The sequence below is a fragment of the Ceratotherium simum genome, chromosome 10 (genome assembly GCF_057802395.1).
Source record: "Ceratotherium simum simum isolate JZ-2026a chromosome 10, ASM5780239v1, whole genome shotgun sequence".
NCBI lineage: Eukaryota > Metazoa > Chordata > Mammalia > Perissodactyla > Rhinocerotidae > Ceratotherium > Ceratotherium simum.
The window spans coordinates 12,701,113-12,727,849 of NC_141909.1; the positions used below are offsets into that span (position 1 = coordinate 12,701,113).

A 26,737-nucleotide genomic window follows, 5' to 3' on the forward strand; every position below is an offset into this window, starting at 1 on the left:
GAAAAATCAATCATTTAGATTATATAGAAAAAAATAAAATCTTTTCATTTTGCAAATAGTTGACCTCACTAGTGTAATAACTCTACATTGCACTGAATTATGCCCTTGTTACTTTATTTTTATTGAGGTATAATTGACATAAGACATTATATTAGTTTCAGGTGTACAACAGTGATTCAATTTTGTATATATTGCAAAATGATCACAATAAATCTAGTTAACATCCATCACCATGCATAGTTACAAAAATTTTTTCTTGTGATGAGAACTTTTAAGATCTACTCTCTTAGCAACTTTCAAGTATGCAATACAGTATTATTAACTATAGTCACCATGCTGTACATTACATCCTCAGGAGTTATTTATTTTTATTTTATAACTGGAAATTTGTACTTTTTGATCCCCTCCACCCACTTCATCCACCCCTCACCCCCTGCCTCTGGTGACCACCAATCTGTTCTCTGTATCTACGAGCTAATTTTTTTAAGATTTCACATATAAGTGAAACCATATTGTATTTGTCTTTCTCTGTCTGACTTATTTCACTTAGCATAATGCCCTCAAGGTCCATCCACGTTGTCACAAATGACAGGGTTTACTTCTTTTTTATGGCTGAATAAATATTCCATTGTGTATGTGTGTGTGTGACACACACAATTTTCTTTACCCATTCATCCATCAATGGACACTTATGTCCTTGTATTTTAGAGGACAGGAGAGTAAGTTCTGCTGTCCTGGTACTGGGGTGCACAGAACTTCCTGGGACACAACGTCCCTCTGCTGAACTCCTATTAATTTTTCTAGTTCTCTAGGCCCAGCAGTGAACCCCATAGTAAAGAAGAGCATGGAATCAGGGATGCTCAGGGTTTGAAGGTCTTTCACAGGGATTTCATTCCTGCTAGGCCATGTATGGATTACCTGGATAACATTCCCACCCAGTGCTTTCCCAGCCACTGCTTGAGTATCTTCAGTGTCCGCAATTCAACACCTCCCAACAGAATCACTCTGCCTTGAGACAGTGAGTGCCAGAGTAACTCCTTACCAAGCCTAACAACTTCCTGTAGCATCTCTCTGTAGTCTTAATTCACCCTTGACTGTGCCCTCCCAAATTTTTAACTCCTCTTTCATAGCGCAGCTCCTGCTCGCATCTTCTCCTCTCCAGGATAAACACTGCCTGCTCTCTCACCTGTTTCTCACAGGGCAGGTCTGCATCCTCGCCCCTTCCTGACATGGACCAGGACCACGAGAGCCATGCCTGTTGCCCTGTAATACTACCTACGGCATCTATGGGCACTCAGTGTCAACTGGCAGCCACACCATGATGCCATTTCACAGGCTTCCCTTGGCTTTTCCAAACCCATGACTGCCAAAGTAACAATTCTGCCATTCAGTGCTTCCCACAGTTGATTTTTTAGGCCGAAGAGAAAGACCTGATGTTCTCTCTCCAGTGTTTTACATGTTGATTGTGGAGCTCATACCTCCAGCCTGCTAAACCAGTTAATGTGTTACAGCTATTGCTCTTTGAAGGTGACTGCTAGCAGTTCCCCTCAAAACCCATTTCTTCCTTATCACCAGGGATTTGGCTGCCTTACTAAGGATTTTTCCCAGCCTCCCCTACGATTAGTTGTGGCCACATGGCCAAGTTCTTGCCAATGGTGTGTGAGCCTGAGTGACATTTACAACTTCTAAAGCAGTTGATGAAAAACCAATCCCTCATCCTGGACTTCCCTTCTAATTCCTCCATGTCGGCTGGAAATGAAAACAACAGGAACCACTTTGGAGGGCACATGCTGAGGGTGACAAAGCTGCCACACCAGCTCAGTCCCTTGATGACTTCCTAAACCGAAGCCTGCCTACTCACCAGGGGTTTACAAAAGAGAAACAGACATCTGTGTTCTTTGAGCCACTGTGTTTGGGGTTTCTTTGTCACAAGAGCTTAGCCTCTACCATGACTAAAATGTCCTTCTACCTTTTTTTTTTTCTTTTTTTGGTGAGAAAGATTGGCCCTGAGCTAACACCTATTGCCAATCTTCCTCTTTTCACTTGAGAAAGATTGTCCCTGAGCTAACATCTGTGCCAGTCTTCCTCTATTTTGTATGTGGGTCACCGCCACAGCGTGGCTTGATGAGCGGTGTGTAGGTCTGCACCCAGGATCCGAACCCGTGAACCCCGGGCTGCCAAAGCGGAGCACACTCAACTTAACCACTACACTACCAGGCTGGCCCCTCTTCCCAACTTTTGTAATTTGCAAATTTGATAAGCAAACATGCCATATTTTCAAACTAATCACTGATAAATATTAATCAGAATGAGCAGGGAACAAGAACACTATAAAGAGGTAAATGTTATTCCTTTATTTTCATATTATTGTAATAATAGAGACAAATGATTTTCAGAGCATAAGGAAGAAGCACTAGCAGGTGGAGGGCTCTGAAGTGAGCCGATTCTGGAACAGAGTCTGTTTCTGCCCTCCCTATTTTACACCCTCCTGCATGAAGGTAGGTGTTGAAGACTGGAGGTAAATACTCTTCAGATTATCTAAGTCACTGGGAACGGTCCTTAAAGGACACATGAATTTTACTGAGGAAAATCTATCCTACCCTATCCTAACATTTAAAAATTTAAAGCGGATGTGGAGAGAAGGGAACTGTCATACACTGCTGGTGGGAGTGCAAACCGGTCCAGCCACTATGGAAAACAGTATAGAGATTCCTCAAAAAATTAAGGATAGAACTACCATATGATCCAGCTATTCCACTGCTGGGTATTTACCCAAAGAACATGAAAACACCGTAAAGATACACGCACCCCTGTGTTCACTGCAGCATTATTCACAATAGCCAAGATTTGGAAGCAACCTAAGCGCCCATCAAGGGACGAATGGATAAAGAAGATGTGGTATATATACACAATGGAATACTACTCAGCCATAAGAAACGATGAAATCCAGCCATTTGTGACAACATGGATGGACATTGAGGGTATTATGCAAAGTGAAATAAGTCAGAGTGAGAAGGTCAAATACCCTGTGATCTCACTTATTAAGTAGTAGATAATAACAACAACAAACAAACACATAGAGACAGAGACTGGATTGGTGGTTACCAGAGGGGGTGCGGGGGAAGGAGGGCAAAAGGGATAATTAGGCACATGTGTGTGGTGATGGATTGTAATTAGTATTTGGGTGGTGAACATGAAAACATGATGTAATCCATGCAGAAATAGAAGTATAATGACGTACACCTGAAATTTATACAATGTTATAAACCAATGTTACCGGAACCCACAAAAAAAAAAAAACAAACAAACAAAAGACATGAACAAAATAAATAAAAATTTAAAGCTTTTCTTGCCATACACAAAAATTAACTCAAAATGGATCAAAGACCTGAAGGTGAGACCTGAAACTATAAAACTCCTGGAGGAAAATATAGGTAGTACACTACTCATCATCAGCCATAAAGGGATCTTTTTGAATTCCATGTCTACTCAGACAAGGGAAACAAAAGAAAAAAAACAAGTGGGGGACTTCATCAGATTAAACAGCTTCTACAAGGCAAATGAAACCAGGATCAAAATGAATAGGGAAGCCACCAGCTGGGAAAAAATATTTGCAAACCGTATATCTGACAAGGGATTAATCTCCATAATATATAAAGAACTCACACAACTGAATAACAAAAAAACAAAAAACCCAATCAAAAAATGGGCAGAGGAAATGAACAGACACTTCTCCAAAAAAGATATACAGATGGCCAGTAGGCACATGAAAAGATGCTCAACATTACTAATCATCAGGGAAATGCAAATCAAAACCACACTAAGATATCATCTTACACTCATTAGAATGGCTATAATACCCAAGACAAAAAACAACAAACACTAGAGAGGCTGTGGAGAAATGGGAACCCCAATCCACTGCTGGTGGGAATGCAAACTGGTGCAGCCTCTATGGAAAACAGTATGGAGATTCCTCAAAAAAATTAAAAATAGAAATACCTTATGATCCAGCTATCCCACTACCCAACAAACCTGAAATCAACAATTCAAAGAGGCTTATGCACCCCTATCTTCATCACAGCATTATTCACTATAGCCAAGACATGGAAGCAACCCAAGTGTCCCTCAACTGATGACTGGATAAAGAAGATGTGGCATACATATACCATGGAATACTACTCAGCCATAAAAAAAAGACAAAATCATCCCATTTGCAACAACATGGATGGACCTGGAGGGTATTATGTTAAATGAAATAAGCCAGAAAGAGAAAGACAGACAGTGCATGATTTCACTCATATGTAGAAGATAAACCAACACACGGACAGATACAACTGTTTGGTTGTTACCAGTGGCTAGGGGGGTGGAAGGTGGGCACAAGGGGTAGAGGGATGCACTTATATGGTGACTGACAAACAATAATGTACAACAAAAATTTCACACACACACACAAAAAAGGTTGAACTGAAAAAAAAAATTTTAAGCTTTTCAATTCATCCTTATTATGAGAATATGATAAGTGGGTGGACATAAAACCATGCCCCAAAAAACTGTACATCAAAGGACACAGAGTAAAAAGGCAATTTATGGAATAAGAGAAAATAATTGCAAATCATACATCTGATAAGGGGTTATTACCCAGAAAATATAATAACACCTACAACTCAACAACAACAAAAAAATTGATTCAAAAATGGGCAAAGGACTTGAACAGACATTTCTCCAAAGAAGATATACTAACAAGCACACGAAAAGATGCTCAATATCAATAATCATCAGGGAAATGGAAATTAAAACCACAAGGAGACACCACCTCACACCCATTAGGATGGCAATTATCAAAATAAAACAAAACAGAAAAGAACAAGTGTTGGCAAGGATGTGGAGAAATTGGAACCCTGTGCATTGCTGGTAGGAACATAAAATGGTGCAACCACTATGTAAAACGGTATGGTGGTTCTTCAAAATATTCAAAATAGAATTATCACATGACCCAGCAATTCCACTTCTGGGTATATACCCAAAAGAATTGAAAACAGGGTCTCAAAGAGATAGTTGTACATCCATGTTCATAGAGCATTAGTCACAATAGCCAAAGGTGGAAGCAACCCATTCATCGGCAGACGAATGGATAAACAAAATGTGGTATATCCATACAACCAAATATTATTCGCCCTTAAAAGGAAGGAAATTCTAACACATGCTACAACATGGACGAATCTCGAGGACTTCACGCTAAGTGAAATAAGCCAGACACAGAAGGACAAATACTGGATGATTCCATTTTATGAGGTACCTAGAGTAGTCAAATTCATAGAGACAGAAAGTAGAATGGTGGTTGCCAGGGGCAGGAGGGAGGGAGGGAGGGATGGGGAGTTGTTGGGTAATGAGTATGGAATTTCAATTTGGGAAGAGGAAAGAAGTTCTGGAGACTGGTTGCACAACAATGTGAATGTATTTAACAGCACTGAACTGTACACTTAAAAATGGTTACCACGGTAAATTTTATGTTCTATATATTTTACCACAATTGAAAAAAATTTGAAACCATATCAAATTTGTTCCAAGGCCACTTTTATGTTTTACTCTCAGCATAATATCCCAGGCACAAATAACATTTAAAATGGAATCTTCTCAAGACCCTAGCCCAGGAATACATAGTCCTACAGAGGAAAACAGTTTTCTAAAAAAGACAGGATGCTTCCAATGAAGGCAGAAATGATCTATAAGCCAAAATGTTTTAGAGCAATGAGGACATTTCTATAACATAATACTACATAACATAGAAATATTTAGAAATTAACACTAAAATATTTTTATTATTTTCCACTAATAGTTTTTTAAAAAATTTATTTCAATCTCAATAAGACTTCATATCAGGTAAAGGTGAAGAGCTCCAAGACGGGCTAATCATCTGTAGGTGGCAGTAAAAGGACAGCATTTATGTCAAAGCAGGCTTGAAATGTCAAATGGTATGAGAAAACTAGACAATATACATGAGCAATCTAAAACTATTTCACGCTCAATTAATTGTGTAAGTTCACCTACATTAAATAAATTGCATTAACTTCTCTGACACAACAAATATTTATCTTGCCCAAACACTTTCACCCTAGGGCCTCTACTTGTCCAACGCTAACTATCTCTTTTTTGTCTCATTCTTTTGCTTGATATATCTTTCCGATCATATCAACCTAGAAACATTAGGCATTCATTTTTTGGAACATGCCTTAGTTTTCTTTCTTATCGAAAAAGAAACACACTAACACTAGTCAAATCAATAAGCCTATTTATTGAGGGCCTACTGTGTGTGAAGCACTATGCTAGGTGCACTGAGATATGTGCAGATGTATGTGCCAGGTCCTTGTTAACAAGACAAGAGTACAATCAAGGGATGAATAACAATACAACCGTAAAAGAGAAATGTCATAGATACCTCTAACTCCCAGTTCTAAAAACCTATGAATACTGCTCCTAAATAATCACATTAATGTTAGAAGAAAAATCATATACTAGAGGCAGGATGACGCAGCCCAAGGGTCTGTGTCCCTCCATCCAAACACGCACGCCAGCAGGCTGCCCTGCAGGTCTCTGAGGGTGGCACTACCTACTTCCTTCCCTTTTCTGTAAGATTCTATTTAGACTGCGTGGCTTGCTGCTGACAAGAAGCTGTATGAGCCAAAAGTCATAAACTTCTCATAACGAACATCCACACAAAAAGTATTAGCAGTAAGAAGATAACATCATTACAAAAATTCAACTGATTTGTCAACGGTGCTAGATTAATTTTTAGCATAAGAGGGAGAGTTCTGGTAAACAGCTCTTCTGAGTAACCCAGATCAGTGCAGTTTTATTACCAAGAAAACAAAAAGCCTGTACAATTTTTATGTCTTCCTCCGCAGGCTGATATAATGTCTCCAAGAGGTTCTCTACCACCAAGAATGACAGCTCTCCTGGGAGAGGTGTGGGAGATCAAGTCACTAAGAGGGGGTAGCCTCCCACGCTTAGGAACTGGGCAGCCTTGGACCTAGTCCTTTCTCACAGCTGCACTTCCTGCTTGCCATATATAAAAGTAATGGGTAAAGAAGAGAGAGTTAAAAGTAGATAGGCAAATTAACTGGAACAATCTAACAATCTACTAGAAATGGACAAACGTCTAAAGAATAAATAAAATCAAATATGTTAAGAAAAATAAGTTGACAAAGATAAATTAAAAATAAGATAAAAACACACGCACTAAAGGACAGGACAGTAAAAGACGGGAAAGGAGTGCACAGGCCAGAACGAACAGGACCCCCGGGGCTCCGGGCACTCTGAGTTTAGAGCAGGCCCCAAACACCAACACACACATTCCAGGCTCCTGAGATGAGGTTTCACTAAATGAATCCTAAACACATTAAGGTTTCCCTGTGAGGGCACAGAGCTGCAAGTCCTCCCCTATGTCTCTTATCTCCAGTCCTACAAAAATCCAGAGGGAGACAAAGATAAAATACTCACTGCGATGGGAAGAGTTCCTTAGAACTGTACAATGCCGGAGGAGGGGGGCCCTCCGAGAAAGCCTCGCCCAACTTCCCCTTTCTTCCAGTTGGGAGAGTGATGATCAGAAAATGAACTAACTCTTTTTAAAGATAACTCAGCTAATTAATCAGTGGCATAAGCTGAGCTCCCACACTGCTATCCATCCCCAGTCTGAAAATTCCTAGGAAAAATTTAGCTTTGCCAGGAAGAAAAAAGGGGACATGTCAGGCAGGAGAGAGACAAAGACAACAAGTATTTGGAGTCTAAAACGTGTACTTTACACAAGCTATAAGGAATGAGATGATTCATAGATGAGAAATGAGGCTCAAGGTGTTGTAAAAAAAAATTACTCATGGAAACAGCTAACAAGCAGCAGAGATACACTCAAACCCAGGTTTTGCCAACTCAAAGCCCAAGCTTTTCTAAAAAAAATCTTTCTGAAAATGAAATGTAACATACATACAGAAAAGTTCAGCGTGCTGGAAAATCCATTTGCTTCTTTTCCCTTCTCCATCCTGGTTTGTCCCAGAGGCTGAGGGGACGGATTTTATCCAGAAGCTCAAGGGCCCCCTGACTTCCACTGAGTTCTGCTAATGGGAGCCTCAGAGGAAGTTTAGGCAAGGAGCAGCCTGAGGCCAGGGTACTTATTCCCCAGGTTCCCTCCTGCAAGGTCACCTCAGGCTTAATGTCCCTCAACAGAAAGTCACTACTGTTCTCAAGGCAGCTGACTCTATGGGGTCCCTCCCTCCAGGTTCCAGGAACCTCTCCCTCCCTTGATCTCTTCAGGCCTAAGGGTGGTGGGCACAGCAAGGCAACAGTCCAGCATCCTGCCAAAGGTTCCCTTTTTGTCATTAGATCCTTAAGTCCTCCTTGAATTATTCTAACTTAAGTGTGCCATCTGTTTTCTATTGAGACCCTTGCAGAGATGAGGACAAAACAAAAATATACAGCTTAATGAATTATCATAGAACAAACACGAGAGTAATTAGCACTTAGGTCAATAAAAAGAACTTGCCAGCATCCTAGAAGCTCTCCTGGTGTGCCCTCCTTGCCATTACATGCTCCCACAACCCACCAAAAGGTTTTATCACCTAAGCCTGAATCCTAAATATTTTATTTCAGTTTGATTTGCTTTTTAAAATTCATACAAATGAAATCATATACCATATGAATTCCTTCATGTCTGAGGTGTTAGTTTTTTCACTTAACACTATATATATCAGACTCACCCATGTTGTTGCATGTGCCTTCTATAGGATTCATTTTGATTGTGAAAAGCATCCAACTGTTTGTCTACACCACAACTGATTTATCCATTCCACAGCTGATGAACAGTTGAGTTGTTCCTTATGTGGAGCTATTGGAAATAATGCTACTATGAACCTTTTTATCTATGTCCTCTGGTGCACAGGAACATGCATTTCTACCTAGCAGTGGCATCTGAGTCATAGGGTGTATGTATCTTCATTTTAGTGCTTAATATCCAACTGTTTTCCAAATTTAAACTCCCACCAGCAATGCACAAGAGTTTCTGATTGCTCTATATCCTTGCCAAGACTTCATGTGGTCAGTCTTTTTCTTTGCAGGCATTTTGGTGTGTGGGTAATAGTATCCTGTGGTTTTAATTTTTGTTTCCCTGAATACTTATGCGGTTGAGCACATGTCCATGTTTACCGACCATGTGGATACACTCATTTTTGAGTGCTTACAAGTCTTTGGCCCATCGAATGGCAGAGATCTTCCTAGGCATCAAAATTAAATTCAGAGGGGCGTAAATTACAGGTGGCATAGTGGTTGAGTTCGCATCCTCCGCTTCAGCGGCTCGGGGTTCACAGGTTCGGATCCCAGGCGTGGACCTACTCACCACTTGTCAAGCCATACTGTGGCAGCATCCCATATAAAGTAGAGGAAGATGTTAGCTCAGAGCCAATCTTCCTCAGCAAAAAGAGGAGGACTGGCCACGGATGTTAGCTTAGGGCTAATCTTCCTCACACACACACAAAAAAATTAAATTTACAGGCTGACAGAATCCAGCTACAAAACCTTTCCTTGGGAATATCAACTCATTAGAAGAAAACAGGGAAAGGAAAGGGTGGTCTGTTCTCTCAGGAGATTTTTTGCTACAGATCAAATTACTATTCTGATGATTCTTTATTAAGTAGGACCAACTTCGACAAAATGACTAAAAGAAAGTATAATCCCATAATACAGAAAGAGCACAACACAGTCTCACCAACTGAGAATTATGAGGAAATATCCCTGGGTGACACCATCCATACTACTGTGTGCCCCCACACACTTTGCTGCTGGTGTAAAAACTAAATTCAGTGATGCAGGTACAGCACTCAGACCCCTGCCTGAGGATTACTCATCTCTGATAATACAGATAAGAGTAATGGCAGAGATGATAAAAAGTCCTAAGAAACTCTCTTTAATCCAACAAGCTTCATTCAACTTTACAGAACGTAGGTATTTCTTTAGTATACTTCAATCAAACACACTAGTATATAGGTTTGGATTTAAGTAACTCAATAACACCTCTTGTTTCTTTACCAGTCCTGACTCTCCACAACACGTTTTTCTTCTAAACTGCTACTTCCTCATATTACTGGGTATTTTTCCCTATACACTCATCTCCATATATATATGCTATCTCCTTTAACTGTGAGACCGGAATCTTTGGAAGGTGGCAGTGTACATCACAATAACCAGAGAGTTCTACTCTATCAGCTTCCTGGGGACTCTGTCTGGATCTCTAGTCAGTTAGTGATGTGTCACACTGCAAACTCTGGGCCTGGGGTCCTGTAGGATTTCAGTGGGTCCAGGACTGACTTCATTGCCATGTAGAAGCCTTCTCCTAAGATCCCCTAAGTGAGAGAACCTTTATTATCTTTAGGGAACTCTACTTTCACTGCTGATTTAGATCTATTTTAACTAGAATTATCTATCACTTTGGTTATCTGTGTTCAACTTGTTTGCTGTGAGGTAAGTAATTGTCTGATTGTCTGTGTATCTGTAAAATTTTAAAACTGCAAAAAAATTGACATGAAAAAGGAATTTGGGAATTGCTAAATTTATAATACAATTTAGGAAATCAAGTGGAAGGGAGGCTCATACTAACTTGGCTGTAAGATTATAGCTATAAGTTGCTGGGATTTTTTTAAAAAACAGATTTAAACAAATAGTATCTCTATCTTCTTTATCCAGAAACCACTATTCAACATATCTCCCCCGCTAAAAAAAGAGAGCAGTCAGTTTATGGGACAGGCCCAGTGGCGTAGTGGTTAAGTGCATGCGCTCCGTTGTGGCGGCCCAGGGTTCACAAGTTCGGATCCTGGGCGCGCACCGGCACACCGCTTGTCAAGCCATGCTGTGCCAGCGTCCCACATAAAGTAGAGGAAGATGGGCATGGATGTTAGCCCAGGGCCAATCTTCCTCAGCAAAAAGAGGAGGATTGGCAACAGATGTTAGCTCAGGGCTAATCTTCTTCATACACACACAAAAAAAGAGTAGTCAGTTTAGATACAAGTTTGAAAAAGAGGGGTAAGGGACAGAGTCCATAAGATCAAAGTGGGAGATTGTTGGAGCCAAATGATAAGATTCTCACCCCAGTTGGGGGCACTCCTCATTTCCCACACCCTCTCTTCTTTCTGCGGGCTGGCTGTGTACCAAACACTCCAGGCTTGTGTGTTGATGGCCACCCATGCTGGGAAACATAAGCAATAACTACAGTGGTTCCCTCGTCACAACACTGGTGTGCGGAATTAGGATAAGCCCCCTTTACACTTGCTGTGGTAAAGAGAAATACGTTAAGAACAGGAAATATAATTTTATCTGTGGCACAGACAAATCTCTAATATAGGAGCATGTTTTATAATGGTGATTTATTGTGTAAATCTATTAACTACATCCTTTCTAATAATTATGAAATGGGCTTAACTAAGCTACATTCACTCAAAACGTGGGCTCAAGTGCTAAAATAAAAATTTACTTAGGACTTTCACGTCTAAACCGGAATTCCAAATTGGAGCTAAAACAAATTATTTCATAAAGTGAAAGGAACTCTGTAGCCCCTGGGAATATGTGAAATCCGTCTTTTGCAAGGTGAAAAATTTCTTTCACTCACATTCCAAAACAAGTGAGGAAATTAAAGCTGCATGAATGGTCCCCGAATGAGATAAGTTCTTCTATTTGAATAAAAAATTCATTAGGTTTAAGTATTAACGAAGCAAGCTAGACACTATAAAAGTTTAATTCTTGATCCATTCTTTACTTGCTGTCAAATGGTTTGGGGGAATTTTTTTTTCACTGTAATTCTTTTCCAACATAAAATTATTGTGAAGAGCCAGGAAAATGATGTTAAGTGCCGCAGGGGTCATAGAGGAGGAGGACAGGAGGGTCACTGCCCCCTGCCCCTTGCCTGAGTCTCCACAGCTGCCTTGTCATTGGCAGGTTCCCCTCACATAACCTGGTCAAAGTGTCCCTGTTGCTGACACCACGCTCAGTGATCCGTCCATGACCCCTCAATCCTCCATTTCTTCACTTACTTTTTCAGATGCACATTCCACCACTGTTTATTAAATGCTTGTTATACACATGCACAAACAACACATGCCAACCCTCCAGGACCTTGATTTAGTGGAGGATAAAAGGCAAGTGGTTATGCAATAACAACACAGACACGTGCCACTCCAGGGGCAAGTACCCAGTGCTAAGGAAGCTTACATGGGTGAATAGCCAACCCAGCTTCAGAAGTCAGAGAAAACTTCCTGGAAAAGGCAGCATTTAAACTAAAATTTAAGGATAAACAGCAGCTGGCCATGCCAAGAGATGGGAGTGCAGTGGTGAGGAATGTTACAGGTTGGTGGCATAGCATACAAAAGGCAAGGAAGAGCAAACGCAGAAGGTCCCATATTGTTAAAACAGAGAGGAAGGTGGGAAACAAGTGAGAGCTGATCCACCCTCATGCTGCACCTATGGGGATCCCTAACGTGGCCCTGTTGCCTCTCTGAGAGATTAGCAAGTCAGAAAAAAGAATCTCCCTGTGCACAAGAAAGGACTCAAGTCATAATGAGATATATGCCATCGCTGTATCTGTTGATTTTAGCAGCACAGGAACACTAATCAAGACTTAATTTTAGAACCCTTGTCACAGGCTATCTGAAATTAAGGCAATGAAAAGACTGGATCTGCAGCTAAGAGGTTGCTAGCTCCAGCTGAAATATCTAACTTCTGTAGTGTATATGAAACATAGCTCCATATATAAAAAACTGACTAATGTAATTCAGCAACGAACAAACCATGTCTAGTGAATGAATCGATGTAATAAGCTTCATAACAAGAAGTTATTACAGCAGCTAGGGCAGAAATGGGAACTCAGCACGGAACTCAGCACCCAGAGAAGCTGGGCCTGGTTGTCTCTGAGTTCTTCAGCAAGGCCCTCTCTGGGCCTCGAAGCCTCATCTACACAAGAAATACTTGCCTTGGTTGTTGCCAATGCTTCTAAAACCCATTATTCTGGCAGGTTATCACCATCAAAAGTACTTAATTGCTAAAGGTAAGGATTTAAATAACTTACTATGATTTTGTCTGAGAAAAAAAGCATGGGCCCTCAAACTGTCTTAAATTAAAAAAACAGTTAAGTTCATGTACCGTTTAAAAGTTGTCAAATCATGCATAGCCAAATATAAAGATAATTAAAATTTTAGGACAAGTAAATGAGATAATCAGTTTTTTGTTTTTTTTTTTAGAAAAGAGAAAGTAAAAAATATAATATAACTAGGCAGGCAATGATTGGGGTTGCTCACTTCCCTTTCCATTGGTTTCATTTCCCTTCTTAGGTTAAAATACTCCTAATATATAAATTATTCCACTCAAGACTTCCAGAGTCTTTCTTAGCAATTGGCAGGGATATTTATGCAAAAGGAATTATTTCTAGACTTTCACATGACAGACAAGAGCTATGAAGCATTGGGGACTTAAAAAACAAAGCAAACCAAAGTGGGTAAATGTATACGCAAAGCAGAAACAAATAAATGAGGATCCCAATTTTAACCATTTAGAAATACTTTAACAGTAAAAAGTGGATATTCGATGATTTTAGGAACTTTGTAGTAAAAGGTTAACTTGTGTAGGAGTACCTACTGAGTGCTAGGTACTCTGTTAAGCAGTCAGAATTTTTCTGGTTTAGAGTCTCACAATCCTATCAGACGGGTATTATCTCTATTTTAACTGTATCGAAACTAACTAGGAACAAAGGCTCAGAGTAGTTAAGTAACTAGATAAAGTTACACAGCATAGAAAGCTTAGAAAACAAAGAAGCTACACTACGAATCCCATTCTGGTCAACATCAAATCTTATTCGCTTTCAATAGATGATGCAGACTTTAAGCATCAAAGTAAACAAAATGAAGATATTTTCCCTTGTTGTATGATTCTCTTAAATATATGCCATCATTTCAAGGGGAGCTTATGCTAAGCATGACTTCATAAACAAATCACTTGTGAAAGAGAAAAACCACATCCAGGGTAAAGTCATAGTTGAAAAAGCCTTATTTCAGAGAGTACTTCCTGAAAGCGACAAAGCAGCAATTACAGCCGAGCGAGTACCAACTCCTGTACCAAGTATTATATTTGAAACAACTTTTTAAAGCAAAAGAAGAGCCTAAAACAAAAGAAATATAGCATTTCTTAAATATATCATTTCTAGAAAGAGCTATTTTAACACAAGCAACTCAAAGATATCTCTTACAGAACAGTTATACCAAAAACTGTTCCTCTCTAATACAGCCTTCTGATGGACTGGAGGTAAGTAGCAATTAATTAATTTCGTCACAGGTTATCAGAAATAATGCTGTAATTACTAAATTTTAAAATCATTGTTTTATTATAACACATTACTGAAACTGTTGGTGAAGGATCTTGAAATGAGTTATGCTGTCATCTTCTTGCATTATTAATATGGTTTTTCATTTATTTTCAATACTGTTTTACATTAATAGTAAATGTAATTTTTTTCAACTGAAGGAAAATGTTGATATGATAAATCATAAGCATATTTAGGAGTCTTTGCCACTTGGTTTCAATTACACTGTTTCACAAAATGTACTAAAAAGGCTTTTAAGAAAAGAAAGATTATAGATAATCATGTAATCTAAAGCTTTTAAAACACTGACTTGAAAGCCAATCACTTTTCAATATTTATTCAAAAATTTATCTGTGTATGTAGAGCACAACCTCTACTGCTGACGCCCTTAAAACACAGGCATCGTGCATATTTTTTCCAACCTCAAGCAAATGAATACAACTGTTGGTGACATAAAAGCAGCTTGAGCCCAATGAGGGGAAAAAGATTTACTCAAAAATAGTTTGTAAGTATGGAATTTATGTGACAAAATTCAGGGATGAGGCTGGGTGAAGGGAGTCCTGATGCAATATTAAAAGGGAAAAAAGGATACAAAATTTCATTTATAATTGCCACTATTTAAAAATTCATTGAAATTAAAAATAAGAATCAAACCTCCAAAATTATTCTCGTTTGTTGTAATACAGGAGATTCAATTTTCCTGTGTAATATTTTTCTCATTTGATAGAAACGCATATTCTAGTCATACCAATATTTGGAAATTTTAACTAATATAAGCTTTTAAATATATAGAATTCTATTCCAAAAATCATATTTAACCTAAATATTTGGCAAACTAGCTGTAGTTAGGAAGGAAAGAAAGAAGAAAGAAAGGGAAGGAGGGAAAAAACAAATTCCTATCTTGCGTTTGTCCACAGCAATTGCTCAAATTAATTTTAAATGATCAACAGCCCAGGATGCCACTGACCAGACTGCTAACCTCCCCCACAGTTTTCACTAAAGAGAGATGCAGGGCTGAATTAGACAGCCCACTCTGCAAAGTGACGTTTTTGAAGGAAACTTTTCTTACACCTCCGTACTTCAAGAGGATGCCACAAGGTTCCATCTCTTGTGGCAAGTCTATTTTTAAAATCACTGTTGGCGTTGCATCATAGGTGATGGAAGTTTCACACTAAGGAGTCAATGATATTAACAATCACAACTAAACTCCTTTCCATTAGTAACAGACATTTTCTTTTCGTGATGAGAATAAGTTTCTGCATACACATAAAGTTATTGAGTGACTTAATAATAACTACTTGTCTTTGATATTCTTTTTTTAAATTCAATTCGACAAACAACACTTAAGCTTCTGTAGCTAGACAGAATGAGGGCATGAAAGTTACTACACCAGCAATATCTTACTCTCAAGGTGCTGCTTTCTATGCAGCAGTGAAATCCACTTCTAGGACACTGGTAAACACCTTCTGGAAGACTCAGCATTAGGCACTGCCAACTGTGCATTAAAAACTAGCTCATCTCTTATTTGAAGAGTCAAGTTTTTGATCTGTAGACCATGGCACAAGACACTGCTGTTACTTAGACCTATGATAATTTAGGGAGAATACAATACTAAGAAGAAGTGTTTGCCACTTAAAAAAAAAAGGTTTAATAGCCAACTGAGCAAGTCTTCATTGACCAACTAGAAAGCAGCTGCTGTCAGTCACCCCACCAAAGGTTTCTTCCTTCACTCATCCATCAATTCAGCAAATATTTACTTACTGACTACTTCCTTACTACTACTTACTATGTACTCAATAGGCACGGGGGATACAGTCATGAAAAGGAAAATGTCCTGCTCTCAAATGAGAATTACTGTGAATATCCAGTAAATACCCAGTTACATGGTTCCTTTATTAGTTTTCTAGTACATATTTTATATATTAAGATTGTATTTAATGAGTAAAAATTCATTATTTGGACATTACTAATCTGGGTTACAAAATATTTAAACAGAATGAAGATGATAAAAAGTGGCAAACTATATTTTGCAAGATTCAAAATTCAGAATGGCTTTTCCCTAATTAATCCCAGTCAAAGAATGCTTATTTTAGGAACAATTGCTACCCAATTTCACACTATAGGAAAAAATCATAAAGAAATAGTTATTCTTTGGGGGTGAAGGGAGGTGGCAGGAAGAGAGAAAATGAATAAATCTGCCAGTGCATTATGACACACCAGATCATTTTAATAGATTAGTACATATTAGTAATAATATCTAGGGAATGTTTTTTTTAACATATACTAAGACACATATATTGACTCTACAACATAAAATACTCTCAAAATTAAAATCCACTGACATGCCAAGTCAAATGTAAGAATGTTAAGCGTTTATTTTCAAAGTGTTTTATTCCTCCTATTTGACTTAACTATCTTACAGTTTCTAAGTGTCATGCTCACCAACAAGCTATAAGATGACCACCCCTCACAATCAAGTTCAACCTGGCCCTTCTAACGACTCCCATCCAGATGAATACAAAATCGCAGCCCTTGTCTTCTACAGCTGCATCTTCATAATTGGATTATTTGTTAATGTCACTGCCTTATGGGTTTTCAGTTGTACCACCAAGAAGAGAACCACTGTAACCATCTATATGATGAATGTGGCATTACTGGACTTAATATTTATAATGAGCTTACCCTTTCGGATGTTTTATTACGCAAAAGGTGAATGGCCATTTGGAGAATACTTCTGCCAGATTCTTGGGGCTCTCACGGTGTTTTATCCAAGTATTGCGCTATGGCTTCTTGCTTTTATTAGCGCCGACAGATACATGGCCATTGTACAGCCAAAATACGCCAAAGAACTTAAAAATACGTGCAAAGCTGTGCTAGCATGTGTGGGAGTCTGGATAATGACCCTAACAACCACCATCCCCCTCCTACTGCTCTATGAAGACCCAGATAAAGCCTCCACCCCTGCCACCTGCTTGAAGATTTCTGACATCGTCCACTTAAAAGCTATTAACGTGTTGAACTTTACTCGACTGATTTTTTTTTTCTTGATTCCTCTGTTCATCATGATTGGGTGCTACTTGGTCATTATTCACAGTCTCCTGCACGGCAAGACATCTAAGCTGAAACCAAAGGTCAAGGAGAAGTCTATAAGGATCATCATCACACTCATGGTACAGGTGCTCGTCTGCTTTATGCCTTTCCACATCTGTTTTGCTTTCCTGATGCTGGCAGGGGATGACCACAGTTACAATCCCTGGGGAGCCTTTACCACCTTCCTCATGAACCTCAGCACCTGTCTGGATGTGATTCTCTACTACATTGTTTCAAAACAATTTCAGGCTCGAGTGATTAGCGTCATGCTGTACCGCAATTACCTTCGGAGCGTGCGCAGAAAAAGCTTCCGATCAGGTAGTTTACGGTCACTAAGCAACATAAACAGTGAAATGTTATGAATGATAAGAAGTGTTTTGTCTTCAATCTCTTTAAATTCACTTTACTAACTACCCTGGGGTCAGTGGGTACTCTGTATGATATTATCAAGATCCTTCTCTCCTGAAAAAAAATAAACTTTAAAAACTCTTTTGTGGGATCTTACTATTGTGGCAACATAACTAAACATTGTGAAGTATTCTAATAAATTCATTATTTTTATTTTTCAAACTTGTATAAAACATTTTCATAAGTTATTGGGAGAAAAACATCCAATTTGTGTTTCATATTCAAGCCTTATTTAAATACACAGTTGTCCTAACTTTTTGGATTTAATTCTATGTGCAAGTCATGTCAATCAAATCAGTAGGCAAAAAATCCAGCTACTGTTTGAAATAACTTGATTAAATTATTTTCCATCTAGATGCAGCTCCCTTTGGTTTAATTTACACCCAGGATTGGTGGTCTTAATCCAATATTTTGCGTTCTAAATACCAAATTTCCAGGATCCCTACACAAACAACTATGCTCAACTCATCACTGTTACTTGCTGCAGAGCAAAATTAGCAGGAGCAACACCTGAGGGGGCCTGTAAAGGCTATCACCATCAGCCCTCCCCTACTCCGAATTCATTTTCTTTTGGAAACAGACAATAATCATTCAACAAACACTTACTAAGAGCCGACTATGTACCAGACTCTACTTAAAACCCATGGGGGATACCTGACCCAAGATCCTATTTCTACCCAATAATGTAAGTTCATTCCTATAACATGAGGTTTCTACTATATAGTGAAATATCCTTCTCCAGTATAAATAGTTTGCTCTTCTTATGTGATTAAATATCACATCACAAAAGAGACAGATTTTTTTCCAGGCCGTATGTCACAGTATAAATAGCACAAGTTAAGGACCTTGGATTCTTATCCTAGCTTTGCCATTTAATTTCCCCTAATAAAGTAACAAACCAAGTAACTTCTCCACTTAAAAAGAAAAGGAAGTGAACTATAATCTATAAAGCCTGCATTATTCTAAAGATTATGGAAATAAACAAATGAGTCAACCATAACTTTGTCTCTGCTAAATCACCTTTATTACTATTAACACAATCACCTCCTAATGGGACTAAGAATCAAATAAACGCATTGGTTATAAATGGGTTTCTATAATTAACATGGGTAAATTCATATTCTTACAAACAAAAAAGATAAACACAAAGGAGACTAATCATCAAATAGCATTTTAGTATGAGAAGATTCCTTAGACGACTTTCTAGTCTAATCCTTCTGTTTTAAATATAAAAAAACTGAGGTCCAAAGAGGTTATGTGACTTGCTCAGTTAAAGAACCAGGAATAGAAACCAAGTTCAGTTCTTCTTTCACATCAATCACCAATTTTCCAATAACAAAAAGCAGACGAACTTAGAGAATGCAAGCATTCTCATAGCTACATAAGATAAAGGAGTCGAGGTACACTGAGATATAGTTTCTCAAAAATAGAAAACTACTTCAAGATTTCAGTTTGAATAGTCAAGTGAGAAAGATACTTTAATTAATACCTTTAAACGAATAATTACTTCTACAGGGGAATTAACTCCTATACTTGATATGGAGGTTTACGGTATATATATACAGTCAAGGCCCACTCTCGACTATACAGATCAATCTGCTCTTACAAAATGGATTAAATGGCAGGTTTTCTGCAATGGCTTTTCTTGATGAGAAGAATCTAATCTGAGAACACAAAACACAACAAAAGACTTTGCTGACACAAAGTCAACAAAGTGAAAATGTATGTCATGGTTCTCACAATAAAACTACAGATAATATAAAACACAATTAAAAAATATTTTATTCAGCACTGTAATCAGACTTATTTTAATGTCATATGTAAAAACAAAATTCCACTGATTCTGGAGGGGTCTGATTCTGGGAAACAATATAACATCCACATTTAAATACTAACAATTAATAATAGCTATATAAGGACAGATGTATGATAGCCATGGTTCACTAGAAGCACCTAGTATATATACAGCTTTTAATAATGGAGCTATCTCTACTTTCAAAACCTAATGGTTACATTTTCTGAATTTCAAATAACATAAGAATCTATCAGATGCCAGGTATAATTTCTATGCAAAGCACTAGAAAAAGAGATGAACAGGTCTAAGGTCAAAGATCTTACCTTAGCGTCTTACGGGGCTACACTGTAATCAAGGCTATCCCTTCAATATTACTGAATGTAAAGCAGTGAGTACATAAAGTAAAACTAGTTCTCCCTCAAAGAGCTAGTAGGGTGGCAGAGAAGACCCAGATAATGATAATGATAATGATGATGCAATGTAATAAATGCTAACAGGGATCCTAATAGATTTGTTAGAATACACATAAAAGGACAATTAATCTTGCCAAAGGGTGACAGGATGCAGAAAGTAAACCAAGTAGGCATGAGAATACAAATATATGGCATGTTAAGAAAGTTGAATGACTGATGGGGAGTGGCTTCAAACACTGGATTTGGGGTCAGATTATGAGGACTTTGAAGGGAAAGAAGAAAACCAATATATGCGGGAGCTGGGGAAGGGAGGCAGAGATACTACTGCTAGGATGTTTACATAAGTGAGCTTACTTAATTCTCTCCACTGCCCTGTGAAGGATAGAGTATGACCCTCAATTTACATATGAGGTCATCAATAAACTGAGCTCAGGAAATCAAACTTGAGAGAAGTAATTTGCTCAAGATTACACACAAGTATATCTGGCAGAGTTGGAATCTCAAATCCAGTCTATCTGATGGCAAAGCCTATGCCATTCCCACTATTCCAGATTGCCTTGATATCATCTTGGAGGAGTTTAATTTTTATTCTGAAGGAAATGAGGATTTAAAGGTTTTTGAAAGGAAGACTGGCATGGTCAAACTTGTATTTTAGAAAGATAACTTCTGATAACATTGCATGGAATGCTTTAAAACTGATAGACTAGTTAGAGAATTACTGCAAAAATCTAGCAACAAAAGATTAGAGTTTAGACTGAGATAATGACAGTAGGAGTAGAAAAGACGGGATGAACAAATGATTTATACAGGACTTCAAATAAATAAGACTTGGTACCCTACTCCAATGATGAGAAAAGGGAAAAATTTCCAGCTTGGATGACTGAGTAGATGGAAGTGCCATTAACTAAAATAAGGAGTTCAGAAGGAGGAGAAGATGAGAGTACAGAAGAGATGAGAGCTTCCGAACATGATAAATTTCCTTTGAGTCTCAGAAGTCATTAGGAAATATGACTCTAGAAAGATCAGGAAAGTAATATGGACTGGAAATAAAGAGTTTGGAAACAATAGATGTCAACTGTAGTTGAAGTCATGGGAGTGGACAAGATAGCTCAGAGAAAGCACTTGGTAAGCTTGAGAAAGGAGCTGCAGACAGTAAAAAGGTCAAAAAGGACCACGAGAGAGCAGCATGCTGGGACTCAAAGGAGCAGGTTATTTCATGAAATAATGGGAGGTCAAAAGCATGTAATGTGCTACCGTAAGCCAAATAAGATGACTGAAAATAAGCCACTGACTTTATTTTTTATTTTTTTATAAATTTGTATGATAATCTTTTTTTTTTTTTTCTTCCCCCCAAAGCCCTAGTAGATAGTTGTATGTCATAGATGCACATCCTTCTAGTTGCTGTATGTGGGACGCGGCCTCAGCATGGCCAGAGAAGCGGTGCGTCGGTGCGCGCCCGGGATCCGAACCAGGGCCGCCAGCAGCGGAGCACACGCACTCAACCACTAAGCCACGGGGCCGGCCCAGCCACTGACTTTAGAAATTAGTTGGTTATTGGTGACTCTTATAAGAGAAGTTTTAATAGTGGTGAGGTAAAAAAAGAGAGAATTAAATAGGAAGTGAAGAATTGTAAAGAGTGCAGATAAATTTGGCATTGATGGGAAAGAAAAAGGCAACGAGATGTTATGTGAAAAACTGCAAATTTTAAAGCACATTGACTAAAAAAAGAGAGTAGTTTCCTCTTCTGAGTTTTTGAAGCTTTGCAACATCAAATAAAAGAAATATTTACAAAATGCAAAGTTTATTTACTGAGGTAAATATTTATGTTCCAAGAAGTCTATGTTTGATAAAGATTCTAAAAAACATACTGTAATGCTTCATGATTTGAAAAGGAAAGAGAATTCTATTCTCTTTCAGGTAATGGCTAAAGTAACATTCATATTGTCTTTCAAAGAGGAGCATATAACTTTTAGATTTACTCAAGTTTGCAACTCTTGCTACAAATTAAGATTTAAATAAGTAAATGTCTTCCTGCTTGAAGAATAAGTAAAAATATTCTCACCAACTTCAAAACTGAATCAATCCTCCTCATATGTACCAGTTAATAGGATTCCATAAAGAAATAAATGTCATTCATATAAAGAAATAACTGTCATTCAACTCTATGTGCAATAGGAAAAAAAAGTCATCAGACAAGGAGACAATGTAAATAAGAATTAAAAGCTGTGTTACTAGCCATCCCCCAAATTTATTCTAACACAAACATACACGACACACAAATACCCTTCCATAACTCAGTAGGCCTTAAAGAGAACCAAAAGAATTGGTCTGGAGGAGAAACGTTTGGGAAAAATTAATGATTTAGTAACACTGCTTCTTTTCTGAATCAACATGGAATCATTCCTGATGACTACACTATTTTCCACAATAGCAGAACAGTCAAACTTAAACTTCTCAGTCTAATTACAATTACAACCCATGGAACTCAACAAAAAGTGCATGATAATTATGACACAGAACGTTATCTGTCTCCATTCAAATATTATTCAGGGGGCCGACCCAGTGGCACAGTGGTTAAATTCACACCCCACTTTGGCGGCCCAGGGTTTGCAGGTTCGGAGCTGGGGTGCTGACCCACGCAGGGCTTAAGCCATGCTGCGGCGGCGTCCCATATAAAGTAGAGGAAGATGGGCATGGATGTTAGCCCAGGGCCAATCTTCCTCACAAAAATAAGTAAATAAATATTATTCAGACTCATACGTCATTAAAACAGCTAAAGGTTGACACTCATGCCAACTATAATTCAGTCAATCCCATATAGGGCAGCTACACTGTAAATATTAACAATGTAAATGTGACAGCTATTAGATCACTAATTATATTTTTAAAATAGAGATCCAAAGTGAATTTGAATCAAGATATATACAATAGCCTAATAGTTCTCAAAAACACATATTTAAAATTAAAATAAGGCTGAAGTTGGTACACAGAATTTTAAATATCTGGTATCTTTATTTCATGGTATCTCATTTCTGAAATAGAGTCTCAGATACTTAATTCAGAAATGCTTTAAGGTCATTTATACGCACTAACAACTCTGCTCCTAGATACTAGTTACTCATAAACCAATATACGGGTTTTTTCGTTTTGTTTTTAAAGACCAACACAATATGAAAGCATACACACTCCTGAGCTAGGTTGGCCATTCCAGGTTGTACAAGGCTGTAACCTATATACTGACCGTTTTATCTTTGGTGAAAGTATATAAACAACATCAGTTTTAAAAAACATGACTCTTCAGAAGCCTAACTTCAGACAAATTAGGTTTGTCTCCTAAACTAATCTGAATAAACTTCGTATTTTTGTGTTTAACTAGTTCAAAAAATTACACAGACAAAATGTCACTATAGAAACGTACAAAATTAATTCTATCTTCAGAACCCGAACAGGTAATTCATTAAAAATTCTCCAAAATGTGGGATTTCAAAGCTGAAAAAAAGACTGAGTGTAAAATAGATTCTGTTTCAAGAACATAATGAAAATCTAAGCGTATATTACATACATTTTTTTTTTTCGTGAGGAAGATCAGCCCTGAGCTAACACCTGATGCCAATCCTCCTCTTTTTGCCAAGGAAGACTGGCCCTGGGCTAATATCCGTGCCCATCTTCCTCTACTTTACATGGGATGCCGCCACAGTATGGCTTGACAAGTGGTGCGTCAGTGCGCCCCCGGGATCCGAACCTGCGAACCCCAGGCCACCAAAGCAGAGCACGTGCACGTATCTGCTACGCCACCGGGCCGGCCCCTACATTATATTTTTTTAAACATAAAATCAATTTTACTATATCTAAAAGTTTAAAATATTCTTTTACTGACTTTCTTGTACAACAATGCTTTAAATCGGATTTAAGTGGTTATAAATTAAGCTAATCTTTGAGAGCTACTTACAATCCAGAAGGCAAATTCTTGGCTGCAGTGATACTGAAGGAATATCGCACAGCCTCAACGAGGATGAAATCAACCAAGGCTGACAAAACCCAGGAACCCAGCAAAAAGGACTAAAAATAAAACAGGAAGGACACTATAAAGGAGTCTTTTAAAAATAAACTAACATTTATTTAATTAGAACCAGCTTAGGTATATATATACATGTTTTTTTTTTAAAGTTTGTTTCTATTAGAACAGACTTTTCAAAATGAGGGAGTAAAACCATATTGGTCAAATGCATTAACTTCGATAATTTCTAAGTATGTTGAAGAAAAGATATTTATAGCATGATTTATTTTTAACAAGTAACACACAAACCACTAAGCAAAATAAGTGATTAGAATTTTATTAAAGTCAAAATCCGAATTAAAATTTTTATTACCCACTTACACCTGATATTATTTATTATCATTACCATTATTATTATTTTATTATGCTAGTGGCTTAAATTTTAAATTTTTCTTTGGTTAATGTCCATGCTCCAAATTAGATGGAGGATCATGTAATTAAAAGATAATTGTTAATAATAACACCAAGTCTAACAAAATAAAACTATTTAAAAATAAGAAAGCAAAAACATTTTTCTATAAGCTAAGTAGCTAAGGGAAAATACATAAAAAACTTACTGCAAATTTTCTGCTTCCATATCTTCTTTCAAATATTCTAAAATTATAAATAAGCAGACTACTGCAGAAAGTATCTTTCAAATCAAGGCAAATTATTCTTCCACATATCAATCTCCAAATCTAGATGGGGATTTAAAAAAGAACAATAAATAAGAGTAAGATTTGCTCAGGTCTCTTTCTTAGAAAATTTATTACATTTACTTTACACTGCTTATTTTTTATACTCTAAGCAAAATAATGATGCACATACCAAAGGAAAACTAAATGTATTTTTGCTAAGAAATGAGCTAAACTGTCTCATACTAAAAATTCCTTCTATATAATGGTACTTAAAATTTTTGTGTTTATTATAATAAAATGTATTCTCATTAAGACAACAGAAAACTTCCTGTAAAAAATTTTAAGACTGTGTTTAGTAAGACAAAAATCAATTATATATATGAGTTGGAATGAAAGGCTAACGTTCATTTTTATGCTACTAAAAACAACGTTGTAACTAAAAAGCAATAAACCCCAAAATACATATTTCTGAGCTTAATTTTAACGATTAATCTACTTCACAGCAACTATTTACAAGGCAATTTATGGCAACTGTTACTAACTATTACCAGGTTTGAATATTTTTTTTTTTTTTGTGAGGAAGATCAGCCCTGAGCTAACATCTGATGCCAATCCTCCTCTTTTTTGCTGAGGAAGATTGGCCCTAGCTAACATCCGTGCCCATCTTCCTCTACTTTATATGGGATGCCACCACAGCATGGCTTGACAAGCACTGCCTCAGTGTGTGCCCAGGATCCGAACCTGCGAACCCCGGGCCGCAGAAGCAGAGCACACACGCTTAACCGCTTGAGCCACCGGGCCAGCCCCCCAGGTTTGAAATTTTAAAATTTAACTTTTAGTTTATTTAAATCAACTTCTGGTTGGGTGAAAAACATAAGGAAATACAGAAAGAAGAAAGAGCTACTCAAAGGCCTATTTTGAGTCTTCTTAAATATTTCCCAGAGATAACCCCAATGACATTTGCAAAACATTCTGATGTTATTTCCCCTTCACAATTACCTAACAAGATAGGTAAAATAAATATTAACCCTTTTTTTGTAGTTTTTATTTTGGTAAAATATACATACAATAAAATTTATCATTTTAACTATTTTTAAGTGTACAATTCAATGGCATTAAGAAGATTCACAATGTTGTACACCTATCACCACTATTGCCAGAACCTTTTTGTCATTCCAAACAGAAACTCTGCACCCATTAAACAATAACAACTCATTCTCCCCTCCCCTCAGCCCCTGGTAACCATTATCCTATTTTATGTCTCTATAAATTTGACTATTCTAGGTACCTGATATAAGTAGAATCATACCATATTTGTTCTTTTGTGTCTGGCTTATTTATTTCACTTAGCATAATGTCTTCAAGGTTCATGTTGAAGCATGTATTAGAACGTCATTCCTTTTAATGGCTAAATAATATTCTACTGTATGTGTATAGCACATTTTTAAAATCCATTTGTCTGTTAATGAACATTTGGACTGTTTCCACCTTTTGGCTAATGTGAATAATGCTGCTATGAACATTGGTAATATTAACTCTATCTTAAGGAAAAAGAGGACAGAGGAAGTATTTTACTTGGATAAGGTCATACAACTTGTGCTCTGGCCAACAGAAATAATAACAAGAACACAAATGAGAAAACAGACTCTACCAACTATCAAAACATCACACATCTGTCTCTACTCCAGGCAAAACACCCGGCAGTATCTGTCATCAGTGTACTCCAAAATATGAGAGCACTGGACTGGTCCAGGGATGGTCACTAGAGTTTACTTCACCTGCCAATCTAGTGAAATGGGGGTGGCTGCCTACATATCTGTGTTAAGGTCATAGCTGGGTTCAAGGAGAAACAGTACCATGGTCAGTTAGCAATGACCATCATGAGCACACGTGTGGAACACAGGTGACATCTCCAAACTAAATCTCTTTTCTCCCTCAGAAATTCAATGACTCTGCACCAGAATCACATTAAAA

General features: G+C 37.7%; 2 protein-coding genes across 2 annotated transcripts in view; one reads left to right on the forward strand and one right to left on the reverse strand.

Moving 5' to 3' along the window:
• Positions 1-26,737, reverse strand: part of UBAC2 (UBA domain containing 2) — a 166,340-nt gene that overhangs the window by 110,811 nt on the left and 28,792 nt on the right. Inside the window, exons 3-4 of the mRNA XM_014781853.2 lie at positions 24,704-24,823; positions 24,039-24,148 (exon numbers count right to left, since the gene is read on the reverse strand). Of these exons, the coding sequence (XP_014637339.2) occupies positions 24,039-24,148; positions 24,704-24,823 (230 nt within the window). The remainder of the gene's footprint in view (positions 1-24,038; positions 24,149-24,703; positions 24,824-26,737) is intronic.
• Positions 14,237-17,835, forward strand: GPR18 (G protein-coupled receptor 18). Its single transcript, XM_004423136.3, has 2 exons — positions 14,237-14,325; positions 16,806-17,835. The coding sequence occupies exon 2, from the start codon at positions 16,840-16,842 to the stop codon at positions 17,833-17,835; it is 996 nt and encodes a 331-aa protein (XP_004423193.1). The 5' UTR covers positions 14,237-14,325; positions 16,806-16,839.